Source organism: Balearica regulorum, chromosome 8 (genome assembly GCF_011004875.1).
Source record: "Balearica regulorum gibbericeps isolate bBalReg1 chromosome 8, bBalReg1.pri, whole genome shotgun sequence".
Taxonomy (NCBI): domain Eukaryota; kingdom Metazoa; phylum Chordata; class Aves; order Gruiformes; family Gruidae; genus Balearica; species Balearica regulorum.
The window spans coordinates 5,357,777-5,380,369 of record NC_046191.1 but is presented as its reverse complement, the minus strand read 5'-3'; the positions used below and the strand labels follow the sequence as shown (position 1 = coordinate 5,380,369).

The 22,593-nt window shown below is 40.7% G+C and overlaps 1 protein-coding gene across 18 annotated transcripts in view; it reads right to left on the bottom strand.

Moving 5' to 3' along the window:
• The window catches only part of DAB1 (DAB adaptor protein 1), a 467,469-nt gene that overhangs the window by 25,540 nt on the left and 419,336 nt on the right, over window positions 1–22,593 (bottom strand). For 14 of the 18 annotated variants that reach the window (XM_075759294.1, XM_075759298.1, XM_075759290.1 and 11 more), the window contains 3 exons: window positions 13,287–13,418; window positions 12,569–12,688; window positions 6,581–6,640 (listed from right to left, as the gene is read on the bottom strand). In XM_075759294.1, coding sequence (XP_075615409.1) covers window positions 6,581–6,640; window positions 12,569–12,688; window positions 13,287–13,418 — 312 coding nt within the window. Of the gene's footprint in view, window positions 1–6,580; window positions 6,641–10,580; window positions 10,647–11,931; window positions 11,971–12,568; window positions 12,689–13,286; window positions 13,419–22,593 lie in introns of all 18 variants that reach the window. The other 4 variants (XM_075759288.1, XM_075759286.1, XM_075759287.1 and 1 more) reach the window with 1 other exon arrangement.

Below are 22,593 nucleotides of genomic sequence, written 5' to 3'. Positions count from 1 at the left end.
GAGCTCAAGATGTGGCCCACAGTATCAGTATGACATAAAAGAATTCAATCACGGTATTTTATTCTCACCTGTGAAACAGTATTCCTACACTATTAAAACCTGCTATTTGACATGCTAGATATAAAATTATGGATGGACTGAAACCAGAAGTTTGCTTGGGCATATTTTCAATGTTCAGAAACTATCCAGATCAAGATTCATCATCTTAAACAGTCTGTACATTAACAATGGACTAATTCTAACATCTAACCCTCCAGATTGTTGGAAAACATACTCTGAATTCAGGTTAACAGCTTTTTGAATGTTCTTGCTCTACCTGGCATTGCAAGAACAATTTTTCAAGAATTAGTCAAAATATCCCTAACTTTGAGCTCATAAAAGCTGAAGCTTGAGTTTAAGACCTACACAGGCCATGTATATATAACACACATGAAGAAACTTCATCACTTTATGTTACAGATGCTATAATTTGGGAAGACTAGGGAGGAGGACCTGGTTTCTGCTTCCTGTGCCATTAAATTTTTTATTTAGGAGTAAAGCAAAAAATAACCCTAGAAAAAAATAGCTTTAGAAAAAAGAAAAAAAAAAAAGAAATGTGATACAAAGTCAAACAAAACCCGACAAAGACAGATTTAGTTATTACAGCGCTTGATTAGGGAACTAACATCCCAGTGAGTACAGCAGGCACAAGGTGATGGTCATGGTCCCTGTGAAACATCCCTGATGGCAGCAGGTTCCTCTCCTTGGAAAAGAGACGCGGGGGTTTGAGCAAAGTCTCAGACCGGCCTCTCACCTCAGCTGAACCTGAACGGAGTCTGCTAGTGAGACGTCAGGTGTTTAAGTGGTTTTTTGCTGTGGATCCGCTCCAAACTATCAGCTGCAGAGCTGCTCGTGCCAGTGCTGAGCGAGGGTAAAAGGCTTTTTTTCAGAGTTTTTATTCGCATTTCACACAGCTCTGCTTAACCAGAAGCAGAAGGTATAAACCAGCAGAAGATGAGGCCCGTGGGCGCTGCTAAAAGGAATGAAAAAACACCTTGACAAATCTCAGTGACCTTTTACAACGCAGAAGTAATTAAATCACAGATAATGACAGACCTTGATGGGTAACACCCATACCTAACACAAAGTCCAAACGAAATAGAGGTGTCAGCTCCCTGCCCAACGCACCAAACCCGCCCCAGGGCATCAAGAGATTTCCCTTCCCCGCACCAGCCAGACCCGACTAACGCAGGACCCCCTAACCTCGAAGGAAGCAGGAAAAACCCCACAGATACACGCATTTTAAGACGTGACAAGTGCAACAGGAGCAACGTCGCTGGGGATCACCCAGCAACATCCGCTGCGATTGCCCAGAGGACAGCGCAGGGCAGGTGATGGAGGTCGCAAAGGGGACGGTACCCACCCAGCAGACGGAAACAAATGGCTGATGCGTGGAGAGGCCGTTAGAACAAGGGCCTCCTGCTACAGCGCAAGTCTCGCTCTCGAAGACATGTACGTGAGAACAACATCTCACCTTCAGGGCTGAGACATTACCTTTGGCATGGTGCTAAATGTTTCCATTATAAGCCAGCGGTAGTACCGGAGTTAATGTTGCTATTAAATCCAAAGGCAAGCTGAGAGGAGGAGCACACGGAGCAGAGGTGTTTCCAGCACCGCACAAAATCTTCTTACAATACTTAGTGCAATGCCTACACAGATACTGCTATGTATATCCACTTCTAAAAAAATAGCAAGGGCCCACTAAAACATCAAAGAAACTCCTGCCACAAGATGTTATCATAACAAACTAATGTATTTTCAAACTTTGCAACAGGTAGCTGTTAAAAATGCATGTCCCACACCGTAATGTTAAACCTCGTACGTGGGGTTTAATTGAGTGTAACCAAGTCAGGGCATTTGAACGTAGGTGTCTCTTTTAGCAAATAAATAAATAAATAAAACCGCACGGCTTTGCCAGCACAGATGGTCAGAGACCGGGTCTGTGCCCTCTCTTTTTCCTCACATTTGAAAATTTGATCCTGAAAGCCTGATTGTGGATGCTGGAGCCAATGCCACCAGTCTGCAACTTGTTTCTGTAAAGCCACCGATGCAAAAGTGGGGAAAAGGTGGAGTTACGAAGCCCTTCTCCAGACCAAGCGTCACAGAAAGAATTCACTTTGTAGAGGATGCTCAGAGTTATCTGCAAAGCTGCTCTGAACTACTTCATTGCCAGACATTTTGGCATGCCATTTCTCCAGAGACTGACTTTCTGTGAGAGCTGGTGGAGCCCAGGGCTGCCCATGCCTTCTAGGTGATCCCAGGCACGCTTCCTCTGGCGCGAGACCTAAAAAAATCAGACCTGCAAATAGCACTGTAATCCCAGCTAGAATTAAAACTGAGCTTTCCCCAGCGCAGCTTCCTAGTTCGTGCAGAGGGGTCAGGCAGCCCTTACAGCTTCTAGAACTGAGTGTGCTTAGGTCCAGCCTAGCTTCATCTGCTCCTCCCGTGCCTTGCCCCTAGGGAAGCCCAACTACGCCCTGTCCGTTCCACCCCGGATTGCTGTTATTTTCCACGTAGTGGGTACTAGCCAGCTGACTGCCTGCATGGTAAGGCATCTGCTATAACACCTTGAATCTCTATACAGCACTAAGGAGTAGTTTGAAAGCCTTCATAAAATTGTAAGCAGATAGTTTAGACATGTTGATGAGAAGAGAAGGTTTTATTGTGACGTGACTGACAGTCTCTGTGAAAAGTATTTACAGTCTGACTCTTATTACTAAAAACACCATGACAGGTAGAACTTGATGTGGATGTATAATGGGGAGACAATGGGAAATTATGACAAAAAGAGCTCATTAAACATTTCACTTTTTTAGAACAGTTAATTTCACATACAGAACTGCAATTTCTAAGTGGAGCATCTACCACTTAACATAAGCTTTTTGGGGTAAGCTTGCTTTCTTTGTCTGGCTTGATTTCTATTCTCAGTGAACAGAAAATAAGAGAATTGGTCTAAGGAAGGAGCAGAGAGAAAACAGGAATGAATACAAGAAGCGTGAGCTTATACAGAGGAAGAGAGAGATACTGGGAGGATACTGGCTATGATGGAAAATGTGTTTGGAGCGGAGCTGCACGCTTGGCAGAGGGAATCTACAGGAGAGTAGGATTTGCTGGGGAGGGATGCAGCAAAGAGATGGGAAAATACAAGAATTATATTGAATAAGCAATCCTTTCATCCCAATGTCAGAGAAGTGACTTGGCAACCAGCCACCACTCATAATTGAGTTCAGTGGATACGGTCAAATTCTGAGATCCGAGACTCATTCCTTTCCGCCTCATTTCCACCGTATTTGCATTACTTGAGATCAGAGATCATGAGGAGTCGCGTTGTAAAGTACTTGGACACCTTCTGACAAATGGCCTCACACAACGGCACAGAGTTGCGCATGTACATTGGCTATCTCGATGCATATACAACGCTGAATAGTTCTGCTTCGTGGCGCTACCAGGAAGATTCTTTGCACCTTCAGCCCCAGTGGGATCCCACATGCACAGAGAAAGCAGTATTTGCGCAATCTGTCCTGGTTTCTTAAGAAGCTACGTCTTATTGAAAACCAGTATGAATTATACTTCCCAGTTTCAAAGTAACCTTTGGAAAAAGGATCCCAGCTTTTAGTTTTTACACTGTGGTAGATCTCACCCCACCTAAGCCTAACTATTTAGATGTTATCATACCTGCAAGTCATTTAAAGTTCCTCTGCAGCCACGAAAAATGATGTCCAGACGTACATTCATTTCCATCTGAGAGGGACACCTCACGCAGACAGGAGGAATTTCCCCGTGAAGTGGCTATTTCTCTCCACCGGCTACAGAGAGGCAAGGACGGAGGGCACCTAGATGACTACTTCAGTATTCCTCACTTTTAAGTGCGGAGACTAGAGGTAACTTGCCTGAGAACAATCCCAAGATGGAAAACCGATCTCTGCCCAGGGAACGTGAGCAATACTGTCTGAACTCAAGCAAAACTTGCTGCATTTTTATTAAGTGGTGTATTTATTGTCAGGAGAGAAAATTCATGGTGCCTGAAACCTATCAGGAGCTAGAAAAAGTTTCTCACTTTATTCATCCATTATGAAATTAATGAAAGCAAGATCTCCTAATAAAGAAAGTGTCCTTATATGTTTAAACCAGGTAGATGAGCTAGATTATTTGCCCTCAGATTGAATTTTAGAGGTTTATATAATAATGACAGCTATAAATTGAAAAAAAATTATGGCAAGCGTCTCAAAGACAGAGAGTCTCAGATGTGGAAGGGTGAGCAATAAATCAGATGGGCAGTGGAATATTAAATTGCTAATTTTAAGAGCTATTGCTGCTTTTCTTTTTTTTTTTTCTTTTAATACATCCTAATATAAAAAGGTGAAACAAAATCTCAGCTACATATTTCTTCCTCTCCTGGTTCCCCCCCCTCCCCCCATAAATTAAAGTACGTAACTTCTTTGGAGAAAAAGCTCTAATCGCTTTAAATTTAACCATGAAATAGCAAAAAAATTAAGTCTGCAACCAGCTTCACGGAGATGACAGATTAAATATATTTGATGATTACAGAGTAGGTTCCATATGCCCTATATCTCACAGTCATGCTCTTTACCAGGACAGTCTAATACCAAAGTGTCTGCAGACATGATTGCAAGTGCACTGTACACCCAGTCATACTGCAACGACCTAAATTACAGACTGTACCCAGAGTAAATTTGAAACATCGCTGAAGGAATAATAAAAAAGTCACAGGACACACGCAGCAGAAAAATTGTAACACCGAGCTATATGAGAAATGAGTGAAAAAATCTACAGCTATTCTGTGCTCGCAAATACCTTTATTAGTTATGCAACTTGAGTTATTTTACTAGATTTTCCCAGGCAACACGATGATGCCTCCCCCACTCCTAGTGGCTTATCATGAAATATTTATGGCAAGTTTTGTTTGTTTGTGCAAACCACGGAAGTGTCACAATTCAGGCCCCCATCCAGCCCCTCCCCAGCATTTATCTTTTTTATTCGACATCTCAAGCTCCATGCTCGGCCCAAGCTGTGCAAGTTACCGCATCCTTAGGCGAGAGGAGTCTCTCCCTCTCTCTTGAATACAGGCATTTTCCCCATGCTTACAGCAGACTGAAATTCCTGACCTTTTCCTTTGTTTTTCTCCATTCTCACAGAAATCCTCAGTACTACTAATTTTCCATGTAACCAACGCAATCGAATTACTTCTCGAGTTATCTATAGCACAAATATATATTAAACAGTGTAACCCACCCTTCGATAAATGCATGCCTTGTTGCTAAGGCATCTGTCACTGCACTGCTGCTCTCCGCCACTTGTTACCATTCCTTCTACGTTCTGGGGAGAAATGCCTCACCTCTTCAAAACGCTAATACACCAAAAGGGAATGGTGCCATTTGGACACAACAGCTTATTATCCCTATTTTTTTAATATTCTACTGTCCATGTGAGGCATAGGGCAGAAAGAATTAAGTTGACAGTCTATATTGACCCGTAGCCTCTTGTATACTTAGAGCACTACAGAAATAATACCTAGCAATAATGGGAGGAAATCTCCTTGTGCTGATTACAGCCCACAATAACCAGGAAAGCAATGCAATACACAGAGAAAAAATTCTGCCAGTCAGGAATTTGTTGAGTGAGGTCTTTTTGCACACTTAATCTTGATGTAGTTCCTCTCAAGAGTTTCCCACAGTTGTTTAAACTAATGGCAACTGCACATATCTCTGCCCTACAACTCTACGGCTCTTACTAAGCTACCATAGAAGTTGGTCTTATTGGAAAAATAATCTCTTTTCAATGGTGTATGTTAGGTTGGACTTTGATCTAACTTGTTTGTTTGGTGGTTGTTTTTTTTTTTCAAAATGACTGAAAAATAATTCTAATGCAAATTCCCATTTTTTTGGTAACATTTGATTTGAAGTTCCTTATGAAATCTTTATCTACCAGCACACTGTATTCACCAGAAAGTCTTCTGAGAGGTGTTGACATTCTAGCTGCAGAAAATCACTGTAGAAGTCGTGATGTTCTGACATACCTTTTCCTAACGCTACTTCTCTCGACCTCCACTCTATCCAGAGCTTGGCTCCCCTGCTGTCCTGCTAAACCAAGCTGTAAGGAGCACAATACCTAAAGTACAGTTCTGATACAGAGCACACAGGGGAGAAAATGCAGCCCAGGCTCCCTCAGAGCGATAAGCCTTGTACAGCATTGGGTAATAGAGGAACCCTTCTAATCCAGGCAGCAACGATTCATGCATTAACATGCAGAAGGCTCATTGTCGACTCTTAACCACAGATAACACATTTATAAGTGGCGATTTTCATAAGAATGAGTCTGAAAACACGGAAAGGAGATTTAAGTAATGATGAGATGGATATAGGCGACATTACAATCCCCGTTACTCTGAACCAACCCAATCAACCCATCACACATCACTAATAGAAGTCCTATCACGAGGAATGTACCAAATGTTACCTACAATAATGGAAGTCACAGAAGAACATCTTCTTTACTGCATATAAATAGGGGAGATACTTACACTTACAGGTTGACTTTTTGGCACATCATAAACACCTTCCTTCTTTTGGCTGGTAGGAACCTGCGACAGCAAATGAAAATAAAGTTCATTACCCAAGCAGGTTTGATGAAGTATTGAAATCTGCAAACGATATTTAAGTACAGGGTAGTCATTTAATACTAATGAAGTCAAGGATGGTTCCCTTTTCATTCAAACAGTAATGTTAATGGAGACAATACTGAAGAAATAAAATATCTATCCGATTTTTTTTAATCCTAAAGCCCAGTAGTGTTCAGAAATGAGATTTTCATTCTCAGTTAAGTTCAGTTGCATTAAGTCTAGGTGCACTTGGATCTCCTTCCTACTTAAATGGTTGGTTTTTTCATTTTACTTGGAGGTTAGAAGATGCACATGGAAGTCATGATCAGGTCAGTATGTCATCTTCCTCCATGGCAGAGATCCAGATTAGAGCTACCAATCTGAGGGACAGAGGTGTTTGGCTGATGGCATTAGATTTCTTCTTTCCAATTAATTTAATAATCTAAGTCAAGTAAGTCATAACACGTACCCCCCGCAGTGATGGGGCCCTGCGGCTGCTCTAAGCAACATTTGGTTACAATTCTGCGATTTTACTAAGGAATTACCGGCCTGTCAGAGTCTGAGGCTGCACAACCACTCACACAGCCGGGGAGCTGAAGTCGCATGGACAGGGGGTGACACACTTAAAAAACTTTGGGCGAGTCTTTAGTTGAGTCAACAGTTGTGATTTACACCTTGGGCATTTATAGCCCACTCACGTAAATTCAGTTGCTTTGCAAGACCGGGCTTTGCTTGCCTAAGGACAGCTGGTTTACATATTTATAATTTGTGATAATATTTCTTTTCCTTCCTAGAAGCACTGAACATCTATTGTAACTGACACAAGCAAAAAAACCGGTCAAAACGTGCTCTAAACTGGCACGGATGCTCTAAGGAAATCAGTGCTATTTTTCCACTGAACAAGGGCATTCGGCATAAGAAGGTTACATTTCAGACATCAATGGATCCTCCCAGGTCAATAGGAGAAATAATACTGCAGCTATGACAAAATGATTACCTTTTTGTTTTCTAAGACAATAAATATCTTAGAGGTCTGATATTAGAGTAGGACTGGTTTAGGGGAAGCTGAAGGAATGCTGGTTATTCATTGAGATGTGCTATCATTTCTCATTTTGTATAATATATCAAAAACTCTCTCCACTGTTCAAACATTCTCTTGCCTGTGTTTAAATGTCAAAGTCTTCATGGGAAATTGTGTATCTTTAACATGGTGCACGCTGCAGAAGTTTTTCCAGAGCACTGCAGAGGCACGAGCACAGAACCCTCCCAGAAACTGAAGCAGCTTTTTAAAAGATCTCTTCTATTCCTATCCCGGGAATGACTTGCTTGCCTTGGTCTTCTCAAAATACTGGCCACTTCCACTAAAACCACTTATCACATTAGATATGTGAAACTGGTAACAGTGGAACAATTCAATTTCATGGCAATTTCTGTAAGGAGAGAGCTTTAAGTGACAGTGTAAGAGCAGAAACCAAGAATGGTCTATTTAGTAAGTCACTGGAAAGCTTAGTTTTCATAAAAAGAGAACGAATGTGGTAAGATAAACTGTTTATCATTAGGGTGCATTTTGCTTTTCTCTCTGGAAAGTTTCCCCTTCAGTCATTCTCCTCTTTCTCCTTCCAACTTTTCTATAGTCATCCCAATTTGCACACTCCTATCCACAGCTTCTTGTGGACCGAGCACTTCCCTGCACTATCGATCCCCCCTTTTTTACTCCAGCTTATGATAACGTTAGAGAAAAGCTCCTCACTTCCAATATCAAGACAGAGAAACTTTTCTGAAAGACATTTTTGTCTCCCAACTCGGTATCGCTTGTCTTCCTGTTGTCCTTACTTGCCATGTATCATCACGCTTTTTTGCATCGCTACTTAGACTGGAGGTCTGCAAGGAATTTCTCTCGTTTTTTTTCTTTGATTAGGACTATCAGCAAAAAGGTACCAGCACGACTGCTGCCGACAGCTCTGGCTCTGAGACAGGCTGTGAACCATTTTGACGTACTTGCATCTTACCAGCAACACAAGCACCGCGACTCGGAACTCCCCGTCTCAGATTGTCAACTCCTGACGGAGCAGAACTTGCCTCTCCATAGAGACCAACAAAAACACCTAACAAAATCCCATCCCCACTCACTACCATAAAACAACAGACAGGGAGAGAGATGTTATTAAGAAATCTGCCACTAGCAGAGAGAACTGGTACATGCTCAGTGATCAAGTCCTTGCCTAACTAACACATTAGGGCAACTTAGGGAGACAGACAACATTAAAAGAGCAGACAGACACAGACAGTCTTTGGGGTAATGTATCAAAGAAAGGTGACAGACAGAGAAAGAATGCTTAAAAAGAAAACTGTGACCTCTACTATACTAAAAAGAAGCAGAAACTGTCACATTTGGCACTTATCTTCCACCTCCAGCTACCCACTGGGTAGGAATCTTTCCCACCAAGGGAGAAGCGAATTCTTTGCGTACCAGCTCTTGGTTGAAAAACCAGAGCAGCACCAGAAGAAAGACTTGGCAAGGCTGAAGCGAGGAGGCATGAGGTTACTGAACAGACATATTTACCAAAGTGTAGTATGGGGAAGGCTTTGTAAAAATAATAGAATCTGGCACCAATTTGCATCAAACTAATGTCACGAAAAGCTTCACATTTTGATGAACAACATCAGAATTTTTTTGTCTGAATGTAGTTGTCATGGGATTTTTGTTTCTAGCATAAAGCTGACATCTAGAGTAGTATTTTTTTAACAGATTGCTTTCCTGAAAATAGTCAAACTTTCAACACTATGCGGTAAAAAATTTTTAACCTTAGGCGTACTCTCACCTTGAGAGCTTTGCATGTCTTGGGCTAGAGATGCAGAGAGACGCATGTTCTAGTCTGTGTGGCAGAGTGCCAGGAAATCAACACAGACAGGTTAAATGAATCTCATCTTAATGACCTTGTGATGGGGTCTATAAAATGGTTATTTTCTAATGTTCAACTTGCATTTCCCTTTCCCAATTAGCTTTTTCCGACTTCGGCTTACAGCTACTCTACCCTTTCATTTTTTCTATTATCGTCCTACCTTTTCTCATTACTTAAAAAAAAACCCTTTTTTTTTCTTTTGTTCTATCCTTGCTCCTGTCTACCTTAAAAAAGCTTTTCCTATTAGCAGATCAACCTCTAGTACAGCTAGATGAAATGCTTAATCACTGTTTGAATCTCCTTCCCCTCCATACTAAACGATTTCCTGAAATCACAATTTTCTTACAGCATACAGAGATTTCTGTCTATCTCCAGATTTGCCTCTAGTATGTGATACAAAATGAATTACATTATATTTTAATAAACCCTGTACTGATCCCTCGAGGATAAATTGAACGACAAAAGATTATTTTATATTGCTTTCAATGCAATTTTTATTCAGTGTGAAGAATGCAAGCTTGGGCTCTAACATAACACCTGCACTCTGAAAATCTTATCCCCAGTCTGGGAGATATCCATTTAGAGGTCTTAGGTTTTGCTCAGTTCTTGCCTTGGTTAGCCAGAAAGAAGAGCAGTACCATCAAAATGTCTTTCTACAAATTGCTTGGATGGTCTGCCCTCCATGAGATTTAACTATCTGTTTCTTAGAATAGGTGTAAAAAGTTTCAAAAGATAAACAGAAAAAGAGAATCCACTATTTGTCACTTTACATGGTGTACTGAAAAGTTTAAGGCCCTTCATAAGTTGACAAAGTTAATAAAATTTGCAGAAGCTGAAATGACAAACAACAGAAGAATCACACTGAGACCGGGCAGATTATTCATGTCATGTCATCAGAATGAAATGCCAGACATTTTTGTGATGAAAGAAAACTAGTAAAAGCGAACCATATATGAAATGTACTTTACTAAATGCTTGCAATCGTTGCAATGAAAACACCGACGTTAGCGATTTTATACCTGATAAATGTTTTCTTCCGTTTCAGGCTCACGGATTGGCTCGTGTCCAGCCTCAAACACAATGTACTATTACACCAGCCGCCAGAGAGGAAAAGTCAGAGATGAAACAGAAGGGAAAAAGGCGATTTGGAATCCCACGTAAAAACACAGGCAGGCATTAAAGAAACAAGTTCAAAGTACAGGCTGGCAGCAGGACAACCCGTTTGTTGGAAAGCACAGAGTAAGGTTGGTTTGTATTTCATAAACTGGCAATGAATAGACCTAAATCTCCACTAATGATCATTACAGCAACTTCCTAATTCTTTCTCACCAGGGAGACCGCCTGTGGCCCAATATTAATTTTCTGCAGTCAACGTGAATTTTGCCTCTTTTACATAATGGCAATTATTTCCACATATATTTATTATCTATGAATAAAAAAGCTAAATCCAAACTGGGAGAATAAGCTGGTGCTCATGTAACGGGCCACATGGCAAAAGGCTGTCACAACACTTTTATTTTTCAGGTTTCTGCTTTATTGTGAAGAGCACAAAGTAAAACTCCTGACATTATAAAAGCTGAATAGTAATTTAGGGCATCCTAATTCTTATCATCTTTCTTAGGCACTGTTCAGTATTCACTAATGGTTGAATCAGTTTCTTTCAGTGTGCTTCCCACTGACATGCCTAAGTGGAAGAACACAAAATCTCCAAGAAAAAAAAAAGTAAACTATCACATATTGTTTCAGCATAAAATCATGAGAATGAAATTACATCTTTTTCTTCTTCACACTCAGTAGTGTATCGGACATGAATATATTGACATATTTCTGATAATCACCCTTGCTCCCAGACATTTTGCTTGGATGAAACAACACTTAAATTTCAGATCTATTATTAAATCACAGACCAAATGCCAACAAGGGAGTGTGTTATAACATGAATTCCACTGTTGTTTTTTTTTCCCCACATATTCACCATCTGAATTATATTCTGGCCCCATAGAAGCCAAAACCAAAATGTCATTTTTTACTACCAGAACAAGATGTCACCTTCCTTATTCTCAAAGTAACGCCCTTTTCAGTTAGTTTGTATTAAAAAATTATGACAAATCTCATTTTGAAACTTAAAATCTAGACTCACAAGCTATATTTTAGAAAATTTTTAATCCAATATTTCTATATAGAAATATTGTGCTACTACTTACAGCTTAATATCTAAATATACTACTTTCTGTAAAAATCTCACAAGTTTCTCAGAAGACCTATCTCAGTAAATTTCAAAACATCTTGTTAAAGGTTTTGGCTGTGGGTGAATATAACATATATCTAACCATTTCTGAAACTCCAAAGCCGTACAGCTTCAGAAATTACCTGGTATACAGGATCTTCTACATCTTCTTCCAAAATTGTCTACAGCAAAGTAAGAGGACAGGCAGTAAAAGCAAAGAACATAAACAGTAGAGATAAAAGAACTATATTCAGAAATTAAAGGACAGCAAAGGAATAAGCAAAATGGGCAGGTATGTATATAGTTTTCTTTCTTTAGTATACAGATAAAGTCACGTTATTGTACAAAGTAACTTTATTCAAGTTTCATCCGAGTTTAACAATCTGCACCTTATTTGATTCGATTCAAACACACACATTCAGAAGTATATTTAATCTTCCCTAAAGTATCAGACACTTAAAAACCTGACTTACAACACACTGACCTTCATTAACATTTTCCTCCTGAATGAGAAGAAACGCTACGTAGGAAATGAATGGATCATTTCCAGTTGCTAAACACGTTCATCACACCCCAAGTGATAGCTTTCATCACTGTTTAATCCTACCGCTGAGCTCACGGTGGCTGTTGGGTTCGCATTTGTCCATTTGAAGCTAGCACCGTTCAAACCCATTGCTGTTAAGAAATGCTGAGGATGCTCAGTGCCTCTTTGGAGCAACTTTTTGGGGGGATACTTCAAACCATACTTTTCTTGGCAGTAGTCTAAGCTTATGCGTGTACCTGGTATACCGCTTGTTCACACTGTTTGTCCTTTTGTGCCTTTTTTTCCATTTCTTCCCTTTGTTTCAGTTCATAGATGAGCTGAAACAAGTCTCGCAAGTCCAGAATTACAGGTTCGGCCTATGGAAACAAAAACAGGAAGGAAAGTTTCCCTATGGGAAAATATACACCTCTTATCCCATCCCGCTGGTAGAGCAGTTACAGCATCTCCACCATTGGAGGGAACTCCATACAGAATTAATTTCTACCTTTGCATCCAGGCTCGAGTTAATTGCTATCAAACTAACTCTATTTGCAAATTAATGATAAGTATAATTATGACTATAAAAGGCATATATATGAATATTAAGCCATATTTATTAGTGGTTGCTCATACAATGGAATTACGGTAGACTATATGCAAAGTAGCTATTTGGTATCTATCACTTTCAGTTTAAATGAGTGTAGGAATAAAACCAAATTTATCTGTATCCAGGCTAGTTTAGTTACAAAGGAAACCAGTAACTGATTATAAAAAAATACATCATGAAAAATCAGAAACGGTGAAACATATTCCCTTTCTCCCAAGCTGGTTTCATTAATTTGCTACTTAAGAACACCGAAGCAGACATTTGTGACAATCGTAAACAATACAAGGTTGGCCTCTTGAACAGCTTCTTATGAACACGGCTTTTCTACTGAGGTACGCTGTAGAGAATGACAGTGAGCTGATACTTACCGCCTGGGCTGTTTTTATTGCCACAAATCTATGATTTCCCTCCTTTCCACATACATATCCAAACGCTCGATGGTCGGTGATATCCTTTGCAATGTATGAAATTTCATGAACTGCATGGTGGTGCTGTAGTAGCTATTAAAGAAAACACAGTAAGAAATATCCATCAACATCTTCCATTAAAAAGCTGTACGATTTCTCTTACATCAGTGCTTTACCTAGATCTCTGTACACCTACGGAATTAAACCAAACAAACAGAACCTGCTATCAGAACCAATTAATACCTGAACTCTTTAGGCCTATTCTCTTTTCAAAAATCTAACCAAAGTTGACTTGCTTTAATCATTTGACTAAAAGCTTCAATAGAATATTTTTCCTGGTATCTTTTGGTGAGATATAATTCAACAGAAAATATCATGTTACCTAGTTACTACCAACACAGCATCCCAGGTACAGAATCAATATTTGTAGGGATATAAAAGAGGCGGCAGCAGCCGTCTGGAGCTTCGCACAGGGCGAGCCTGAGGACAGACGGATCTGCAGGGGCTGCAGAGCTGGAGCTGAGGTGCCCAATTTCTCTAAGAATCGGCACCAGACTTGCTCTATCTCTGCAACACAAAGCATCAGCCAACAAGCGATGTTTCATTTAAAGCAGTAACAGAGCTCCAAAAATTTATTTTTCCCAGAAAATTCACGGAAATGTAATTCTCCAACTTGAAATCAATGCTAAATACAAAAGTTCACAATTTATTTAAAATCCCACTTTGGTTAAGTATAATAATAAAAAGACTCAATTTTGTTTTAAATGGATGAGCAAAACTCTCCCCAGAGCCAGGACATGAATCTGAGACTCCTACAAGCATGGCTCAGAGTGCCAGTGTCTTTCTCCCTTCAGCCTACACAGTATTTTATTACCAAAGTAATATTGAAGTATTTCTATTTAGAATAATGTCCTTGAAAAGTTTATCTAAAACAATGTATTAGTATCAATTTCTACCTTCTGATGTATTAACCTGCTCTTATATCATCTAGGGATAATACTATTTCTGAGAGCAGGCAAAGCCTCACAAAGAATTCTTTTGAGGTCCAGATTCCTGCTGGTTTTGAGAAAAGCACATTTTGAAAATCAGCATGGTATCCAGGCAATCTCTAAACAACCAGTTATTTTTAGAGTTTAAGAAAAAACATTTTAAAATTCAAAACCGGAGAGGATGCATGTGCGTAGAAGCGAAAAGGCTGAGCGCGTGCAGGGCAAGTGACAAGCGATGAGGCTTCAGTAGAACACGGATTGAAATTTAAAAGGAGAGGCAGCATGCAAGAGACAGATGACTACATATAAAACAAAAGACTGGACATTTTTCATTTTCATTTCACAGTAAATGACTCCTAACTTCCCAAAATCAAGATTGCTTGCTCGTAGGAAAGTGCAAGTGTTGCCATTGACTTCAGGCTGAACGGGGCTAAGCTGAAGGTGTGCTTCACACTCTCCCAACCTGTTAGGCGTTTAAAATTAATGATGGGATCTTACTTGGATAATACAGGGATATTGATTTATTAGGTTTTTCTGAAAACCAAGTTGCATGCTATATGTTACAATGAAATGAAACGTTCCCATCTCTCTGTTCTGCATATGACAGAGAACGTTATCTCTGGCTTCTATTAAATCAAAGTTCTTTGACATTGCTTTATTGATTGTGAGACAGCGTTTCACACTGAAATTAAACTGTGATCAGATTCCTTCCTCATGGAATTAAATTTGAAGATCATTCTACCATGGAAAAGTATCACCCACAATGTAAGACAGCAGATGGAGACACTCCAATTTATTTGGGAACCCTCATTAACCGTTCGAAAATCGTTACATTTTTAATGGTTATGGTACTTTACATACTCTATCAATAGATGTACAAATTAAGTAAAGGTGACTGCAACATTATCTTTTCAGATATTTTACTGTATGGAGCGTTTAACGAGTTTTTCATTTGTTTGAGAGATACTGACTTGGAACATACACATGAAATGCAATGTTGCATACACACATCTGTACTAGAAATGTAGGTATCAACTCTCCTGCAAATCTGTGTTTTCACAGCCCTCCATCCATCTAATGTGTCCTTTCTACAGATTCCAATACTTTATTCCAAATATTATTTAACGAGCGTCTGATTCTTTGCTCATCGTAAAGCAGAAATGACACTCCTGCTGCAGTCACTAGAGATTTACCACCGTAAAATTCAAGATCAGAACTGCATCCTTTTTGTAACTCTTTGTTTTAAGGATGCAGCCTGCCTAGCACCCCGCACAGCCCTTCGCAGCAGCAACACGTGCCTAAAGGACAGCAGAAGGGACGGCACGAGGAAAAGCACCATCTCATCCAGCCATCCAACAGAGACGTACAATTGAGGCTATCTATAAATACACGGTCTTTGCATGTTTTGATTAGATTTGCGTCTGGTGCATTTGCACAGATTAATCTGTTCTGTAAAATGAGACCAACCAAGAGAAATATCATTTTTATCCCTCAGTTTGTAACTGCTCACATGTAGCCACCCCCTCGATACTCGATATGAACCATCCCGAAAGGAAATGAAACAAATATAAAATTGCTTATAGCAGAACTGCTGGTCAATGCTTAACAGTTAATATTCACTCCTCTCTCTCCTCAGCCTCTTTTTTTTTTTTTTTTTTTAATATCTTCAAGGTTTTACCATGACTTAATCCCATCTCTAGTCAGAAGCCCATAAAAGAAGTATTTCATAACTCAGGGATGTTTATGACACCCCTGTATGCACATGCTGATGGATTCCATCACACGCTCTTTGATGTTTTTACTGTATCTTTGCTGAGCGCTGCTACGAGCCATTTACCAATTCATAAGTGAGGTATCAAATTGTTTTGGAGGGCTGCAGTACGACAGAACAAATTATAGAGAAGACTTAATTTGTATTATGGTTCAATACAGTCAATTAAATATTGCACAGATTAGAAAGTAATTTAACATTTAAGCCTCAGTTGTTAAAAAAATCCACTGTACACAGCCTCCAAATTATTTTAGGTCTCCTGTGACTTTAGTCACTGTTGCAAACGTTGAGGATTTCAAACGCAAGCACAGAAAAAGTCTCAAACTGGATAACTAAGCAAGTCCCGTGATGCACGAATCCTTCTTTTTAGATTGAACATGATGTCACGATTATATTTTTGTTCATATGCTAGAAAGTTTGTTCCTAGTGTTAAAGAAGTCCAAAACACCCATCTCCACCAAGGCTGCTGTCTTCCCTCTTCCCCTTGAGTTTGCTCCGGTCTCTCCCACCAGCCATTTTCTCTCCTTTTCTCCATTCTATCCCCTGCTTCTCCTCTTCCCCCAGGTTGCTCCCTGTACATCACATTGAATTGATTTAGCTGCCTCTGAGATCTGTAGCATTTTCTAATTTCCCTCAGGCTTCTTGGCACCTATCATAAATTTTTTCACCCCTTATCCTCATCTTGCCCCTTTATTTCCATGCTGTAGCCTCCAGTGCCACTAAATCAATTAAGTCAATCAATTAAGTACTTGGAGGGTCCAGCAATCATGTCAAATATGTGAGTTAGATGGCATGAGAAAGTCACTGCTTTACTATCGCTATTTCTCTTTTAATGAGGTTGTCTATTTTGTGGAGCCTGGGGCACAGTGTTAAGAGCCACAACAAAAAATATCCCGTGAGCTGCGAAGCCTCCTATAAAAGCTGCCCCACCGAAAGGAGGAAGCATGTACCATACAATATTGTATCTACACGGACAAGTTGCACAGGGATTTAAGTTACACAGCCTTTCACCTCAAATAACTAAACGGGGAGCTTGTTTTCAGATAGGTGGTATTGGCTGACAGCTCCGCTGTTATGATTTCCACGCTTGCGATACCGGGATGTGGGTGACAGACGTGGCCCAAGCACCTTCTGCATTTCTATTTCTGTCTGTTCACTTCTATCACATGGCAATAAGCAATAATAGATTTTGCGTGTCACATAAAGCTCCCCAAACATCAAAGTTACTCACCAAACTGCAAAATCCCTAATGGATTCATAATAAAATAACTTTATGGACTATCGTTTCGGTCATGCTGCTGTCTACCTGCAAGTCCCCCGTACTCCGACTCGTGATTGCTCAGCAGCACAATAGGAAATCAGACCCTGTATGTTGAGGAAGACTACGGAACAAATCATAGAAACGGAACTTAACGTGGAAAATTACGGCAACGCCTTAACAAGCAGCTTAGCAAGCCAGGAGTGCAGTAGTACTCTGACCAGGAGTTACTGCAACACATTAAGTGAAAACAATGAATTGTAAAACACGTGAATGGTTCTGAGATGAATTTGGTCTCATTGCTGCGAGAAAGGCAGGAGCGGTACAGATGTGTGGGCAGCTCCTCCACCTCGGAGGCTGCTGTGTTCGTTAGCGGTGCTCGACACGTGTACTACGGTACTTTGGCAAATGCTCTTCATGGCCATTTTGTTACAATTCCTCTTTGGTTTAGCTGAGATTTGCAGGGATCATGGGGTCACAAGCATTTCCCAAATTGCTGCAATGCTTCTCTGCTGTTTCATTAAAATGCACTTCGTAGAGGTGGCGTGGAGCTGCTCATGTCCATCATAAACACCCCACAGCCCAAATACACACTTCAGGAGCAGACGTGAAACACCTGAATTCTCTACAGCTGCAGAGTCAAAGCCCAGACCTGTCTAGTTTCATATCTTTCAGGCAAGGATGGAGAGCAGTCCCCTGTATGTAGACACCTGAAAAAAAAACCCCAACGCCTAAAACCCCCATGCTGGGATGGAGCTTTCCCCAGTACCCACTGATGGTGCATGGATACCTGTCAAGCAGTTGTGAACCTTTCAACTTCCTCTCCCCCTTGAGAGAAGTGCGTTTCAATGGGACTGTGTACACACAATTTTGGAAAAAAGTCAACGATCTCAAATGTCAGTGAAATGGAAAATGAATCGTATTTGCACCACAAACTTTCCCGTGCTGTTTTCTGGATCTTAGGATTTGGGTGGCAGATGCAGTGGCAAAGCAGATATGGAGGCAATGAGCAGAACAAGCCTTCCTCTAACCACTGCCAAAATTCTCAGCTTAACCTGAAATAGCGAAGAGGAGACAGGTTGTTGTGTTACAGAGCTACAGCTACCAACGACCCCAAACTCCCTGCGAATTACTGCTGGACATGGCACAGGGCAGACAGGAGCAGGGGTGGTGAGAGAGCTCATCCACCCAAAAAGTCAAGTGCTCCCCGCTGCCATCAGTGCGTTCCCCCACAGCCTTTCCCTGCCTCCCTGGTGGGTCCCGAGCACTCGGCGCAGCATAAAAACATCTCACTGGCGTTGTGGGTGTTGCTACAGCGTAAATGAAGAGACAGAACTCGCAGGTTTGCTGTCAGAGGCAGCGAAATCCAACCTGATAAGGCTTTGCAGCACACCTTGTGAATTTATCACTGCTGCTGATCTCTCAATTAGTGACAGGCTGCTGCAAATCCTGGCGTGACTGCTGCAGCCTCCTCTGCCGCCACTGGGCAGGGGCTTTTCATTACCCTTTTTCTTTCCTATTACCTGGGCCCATTTTCCAAAGATGAATACAAAAACTTGTTTGGATTTTGCTCCAATTGGTCAGAAAGGCAAGAGGGGAGCAGTTCACCCAGGCCATATGACACCAAAGGGGACGTTGAGGAAAGGAGGAAAACTAGTACTCACAAGAGAAACAGCTTTAAAAACTATGTCTAAACAAAAGGCAAATAGGAAACATCATATTTCAAATCTGACAGTCCTTTTCTACCGCGATGAGTACTCCAGTTGCATGTCCGTGGGGAGAGGATAGCACAATGAACAATATATGACAGATCACAGTAATTTGGCTTAAATGTAGTAGTGGTTGGTGAGGATAAACACTTGACAGACCAAAAAAATCTGTTATACAAACATTGACTACAACATGTGGAAAATATCACCTAGTTTGAGCTAGAAAAGGAAGACAGCAGTAGAGTTGAAGCTTAGCGAATTATCAAAATACTGAACTCCTACTGGAACAGCAAGCAGTTTTGGAACAAGGTATCATTTCAATTCAGCTTTCAAAAATAAATGTCACACATGAATATTTGAAAAGCAAAGCCCACTAGAAACCTCTTGTGGTTATGGAGATCTCAGTATTGGGAGGAATTTCCAGGCACTGGCCAAGACGATCAGTTCTGATCATAAAAGACTATAGATCAAACATACTACCATGGAGCGAGCACTGAAACCTTCCGCTGAAGGAGACTGCACACGTGCTACCTGCTACACAGCCGAAATGAATGGTCTGGCCCTGGATCTTCTAGACCCAAAGCCACTCATGGAGTGTGGGCTGAGCAATAGGTCTGAAAAAAAACCCAACAAGAGTAGGAGCAGAAAAGGAAAATGTAACCTCTGGAGTGTCCTCCAAGCCTGAAGGGACTTCTCAGATGGCAGCCTTTAAGCATGTCTTCACAATGAGAAGAAAATAAATCTGTCTAATCCCTGTGCTTCTTCCATACACGCTGATTTTGCAGACAATAACCCGAAAGAAAGACTTTTCCTAGTGCCAACTTCCAAAAGGCTTTTCAGTGCACAAGCTCTGTGATAAAAACACTTGGCACAAAAAACACGCTTTCAGATTATACGCAGATCAAAGCTTGGTCTATGTATCACAAAGGGGCACATAAAATATGGTGCTGATAAAGAAAAGAATCAAGGCAGGTTTAGCCCCAGTTATCACAAACTCAGTCCCTCCAGGGGGTCAGCAGTCTGGCTGTGATACAGCAAAGCACTCAAAAGATGCGGAAATTTAATTTCCTCTTAATAACAATAGTAATAATAAACTCTTAAGAGCCATTCTCTTCCTGCAACGGAGGAGACCGAAGCAAAAAACAGATTATATGACTTCCCAAACTTACACGGCAACGTGCAGCTGAGTCAGGAAGGAGGAAAGTCGGTGAGCATAATCGTATGTGTAAGGACAAGCAAGGCTTCAAGTGAAGTGCCAGACTAAGCTCAATCTGTACACTCTACTTCATCCTCTACAAAGGCAAGCACTTAGTGCAAGTACCCCGGGTAGGAGCCTGCTTGGTTGGACTCAGGAAGATAGCTTGAAAGGGTACTTCAGCCTCAGCTAAAATCTGAATTAATCCTTACCATTTCCTTCGCTCGATGAAAAAAGTATCCTGCTACTGCCTGTACCTTACCTGGGGAGCAAGAGCAGCAAATTTTTAAGAGAGCAAACGCGAGTGTCCTTTTCTGTGCCCCCTGTGACATGCAGCGTGCTCTCAACCGGCCTGGGGTTGTCCTCACCCAAGACCCCTGGCGTACACCGGGAGTCAATTAAGTTAGTGGGACTTAACTTCGCCAGCGCAGCAGTCTAATTGTGATGAATGGATCTACAATACGGAGCTAGCTGGATGTTCCAAGAACCTAATTTGTGAAAGAGAACACCACTACGGTAATAAACTTCTGTCTGGCTCTCATAATTTGTAATAACGTCTGACAAAGACCAGATATGAATTTAGTTATTGTTCATTGTTTTAGGAAGCAAATGCTAAGTTGCTCATGCAGAAGATCCATTTATTAGATATATGAACTTGTGAAAGGAACAAAACAAAACTGGAATGCACACATGGCCAATTCCGTATCTTCACTTCAAAGGCTTTTCAATTTTTTATTGTACCAGGAATGAAAGTAGCTGGCTAAATCTAAAACCCTTGTCCAATTACTATTAATCCCAAGTTATATTTTAAATATGTACTTGCAAATATTGTTCCAGGACAAAGAAAATCCTAAAGGGCAAGGAAAGATTTTCATAGAGCTTTGGAAAAACAAATGTGCTACACTAAAGCCGTGATGCTGGACCTCCCATGAGTCTCGTACTATTTTCTTATTGTTTCTGCATCAGACACAGTCATTGTTTTATCAGGATGGTTAAAACAAAGAAGGATTTGCACGGGAATGCCAACAAGCAGCAAACCTGATTCTTGATCCCAAAGTCAGTGGCCCCACTAGACCATAATAAACTCAGTAATGCGATATGGCCCTACATTGCAACTGTACGGGACCACCTAGAGACTACAATACGTTGTTTTACCTTGCCATTTCACTATTTCAATGTGGTATACAAGTAACAATACTTGCTTATTAGGATATTATTTTATTCTTTAGGATGGCAGCTGTCCAGTGGCCACTGCTTGGTTTCCAGGGCTGTAACACATCTGTCCGAGGGCACTCCCCCTTAGCATCCACCTCTTCATCTTCTGCAAAACGGTCAGTGGATCAAAATAGTCATAAACACACCAATATTGCCCTATACTCCCAAGCCAAAACTGCATACAGCCTATGTGCAGCAGGCACCTCTGACCATGCCTTGTATTTTTTCCTGTTATGCTCTGAGGCTTGCAAGACCCTTATCAATTATTGAATTAGAGGGACTACGATATTCAGTAATGAGCCCGTCAGTTTGTTACAGTATCACTGAACCTCTCGATATTTTTATTGCATTCATCTTTACAGCCCATGAGTGTCTTTTGAGACGCCTTTACTTTTATAAGGTTCTTTTGTTCCTTTACACCAATATTCCTCACCTCCTGAAATGCTTTTGATTTACATGAACAGCACAAGAAATTTCTTCATACAGCTCCTGGGAGCTGTGGAGCCAATTTTTGGCTTTAATTGTCTTGGATCTTAACTGTTTCAGATTGGGTAAGCATTATGATGCACCCTCTTCTTGTAGCCTGTGATTTGAAAAGCTCATCAGTGAAAACCAGGCTCTGATTCTCTTGATTTGTTATGCAAACCCTACAAAGCAGAGCTTGCAAAGATCACAAAAACCCCACTCCTACTGGCAATACTAAAATTTAAGTTGCACTGGATAGTCATCAAACAGCAACTTTCTTTAACCATAAATCTACTTCCACAACGGTACAAACTTCTCTGGAAAAGGGGAAAAGGACAAGAGGGATTTATTTTATATTTATCTATCTGTCTTCCAGATACTCATACCAGTTTAATAAGACTTTAAAGGGGGCTGAGGGAAAGCACATGTACAGAGGAGAATAAGAATAGAAAAGGACTCTACGAATTCACAAATTGTGTATAACTAATACGTCATGTTCATGTGCCAATTAAAAATTAAAGCAAAAAAACTTGAGAAGTTCACACAACACAATGTTTTATACCTTTCAAATACAAAAGTGATTTCATAATCAGAAATAAAGCGAAGTATACAAGCAAGAAATCCTATCTCTGTTCCACAACAATAGATTGCTTTCCAGTGGCACAG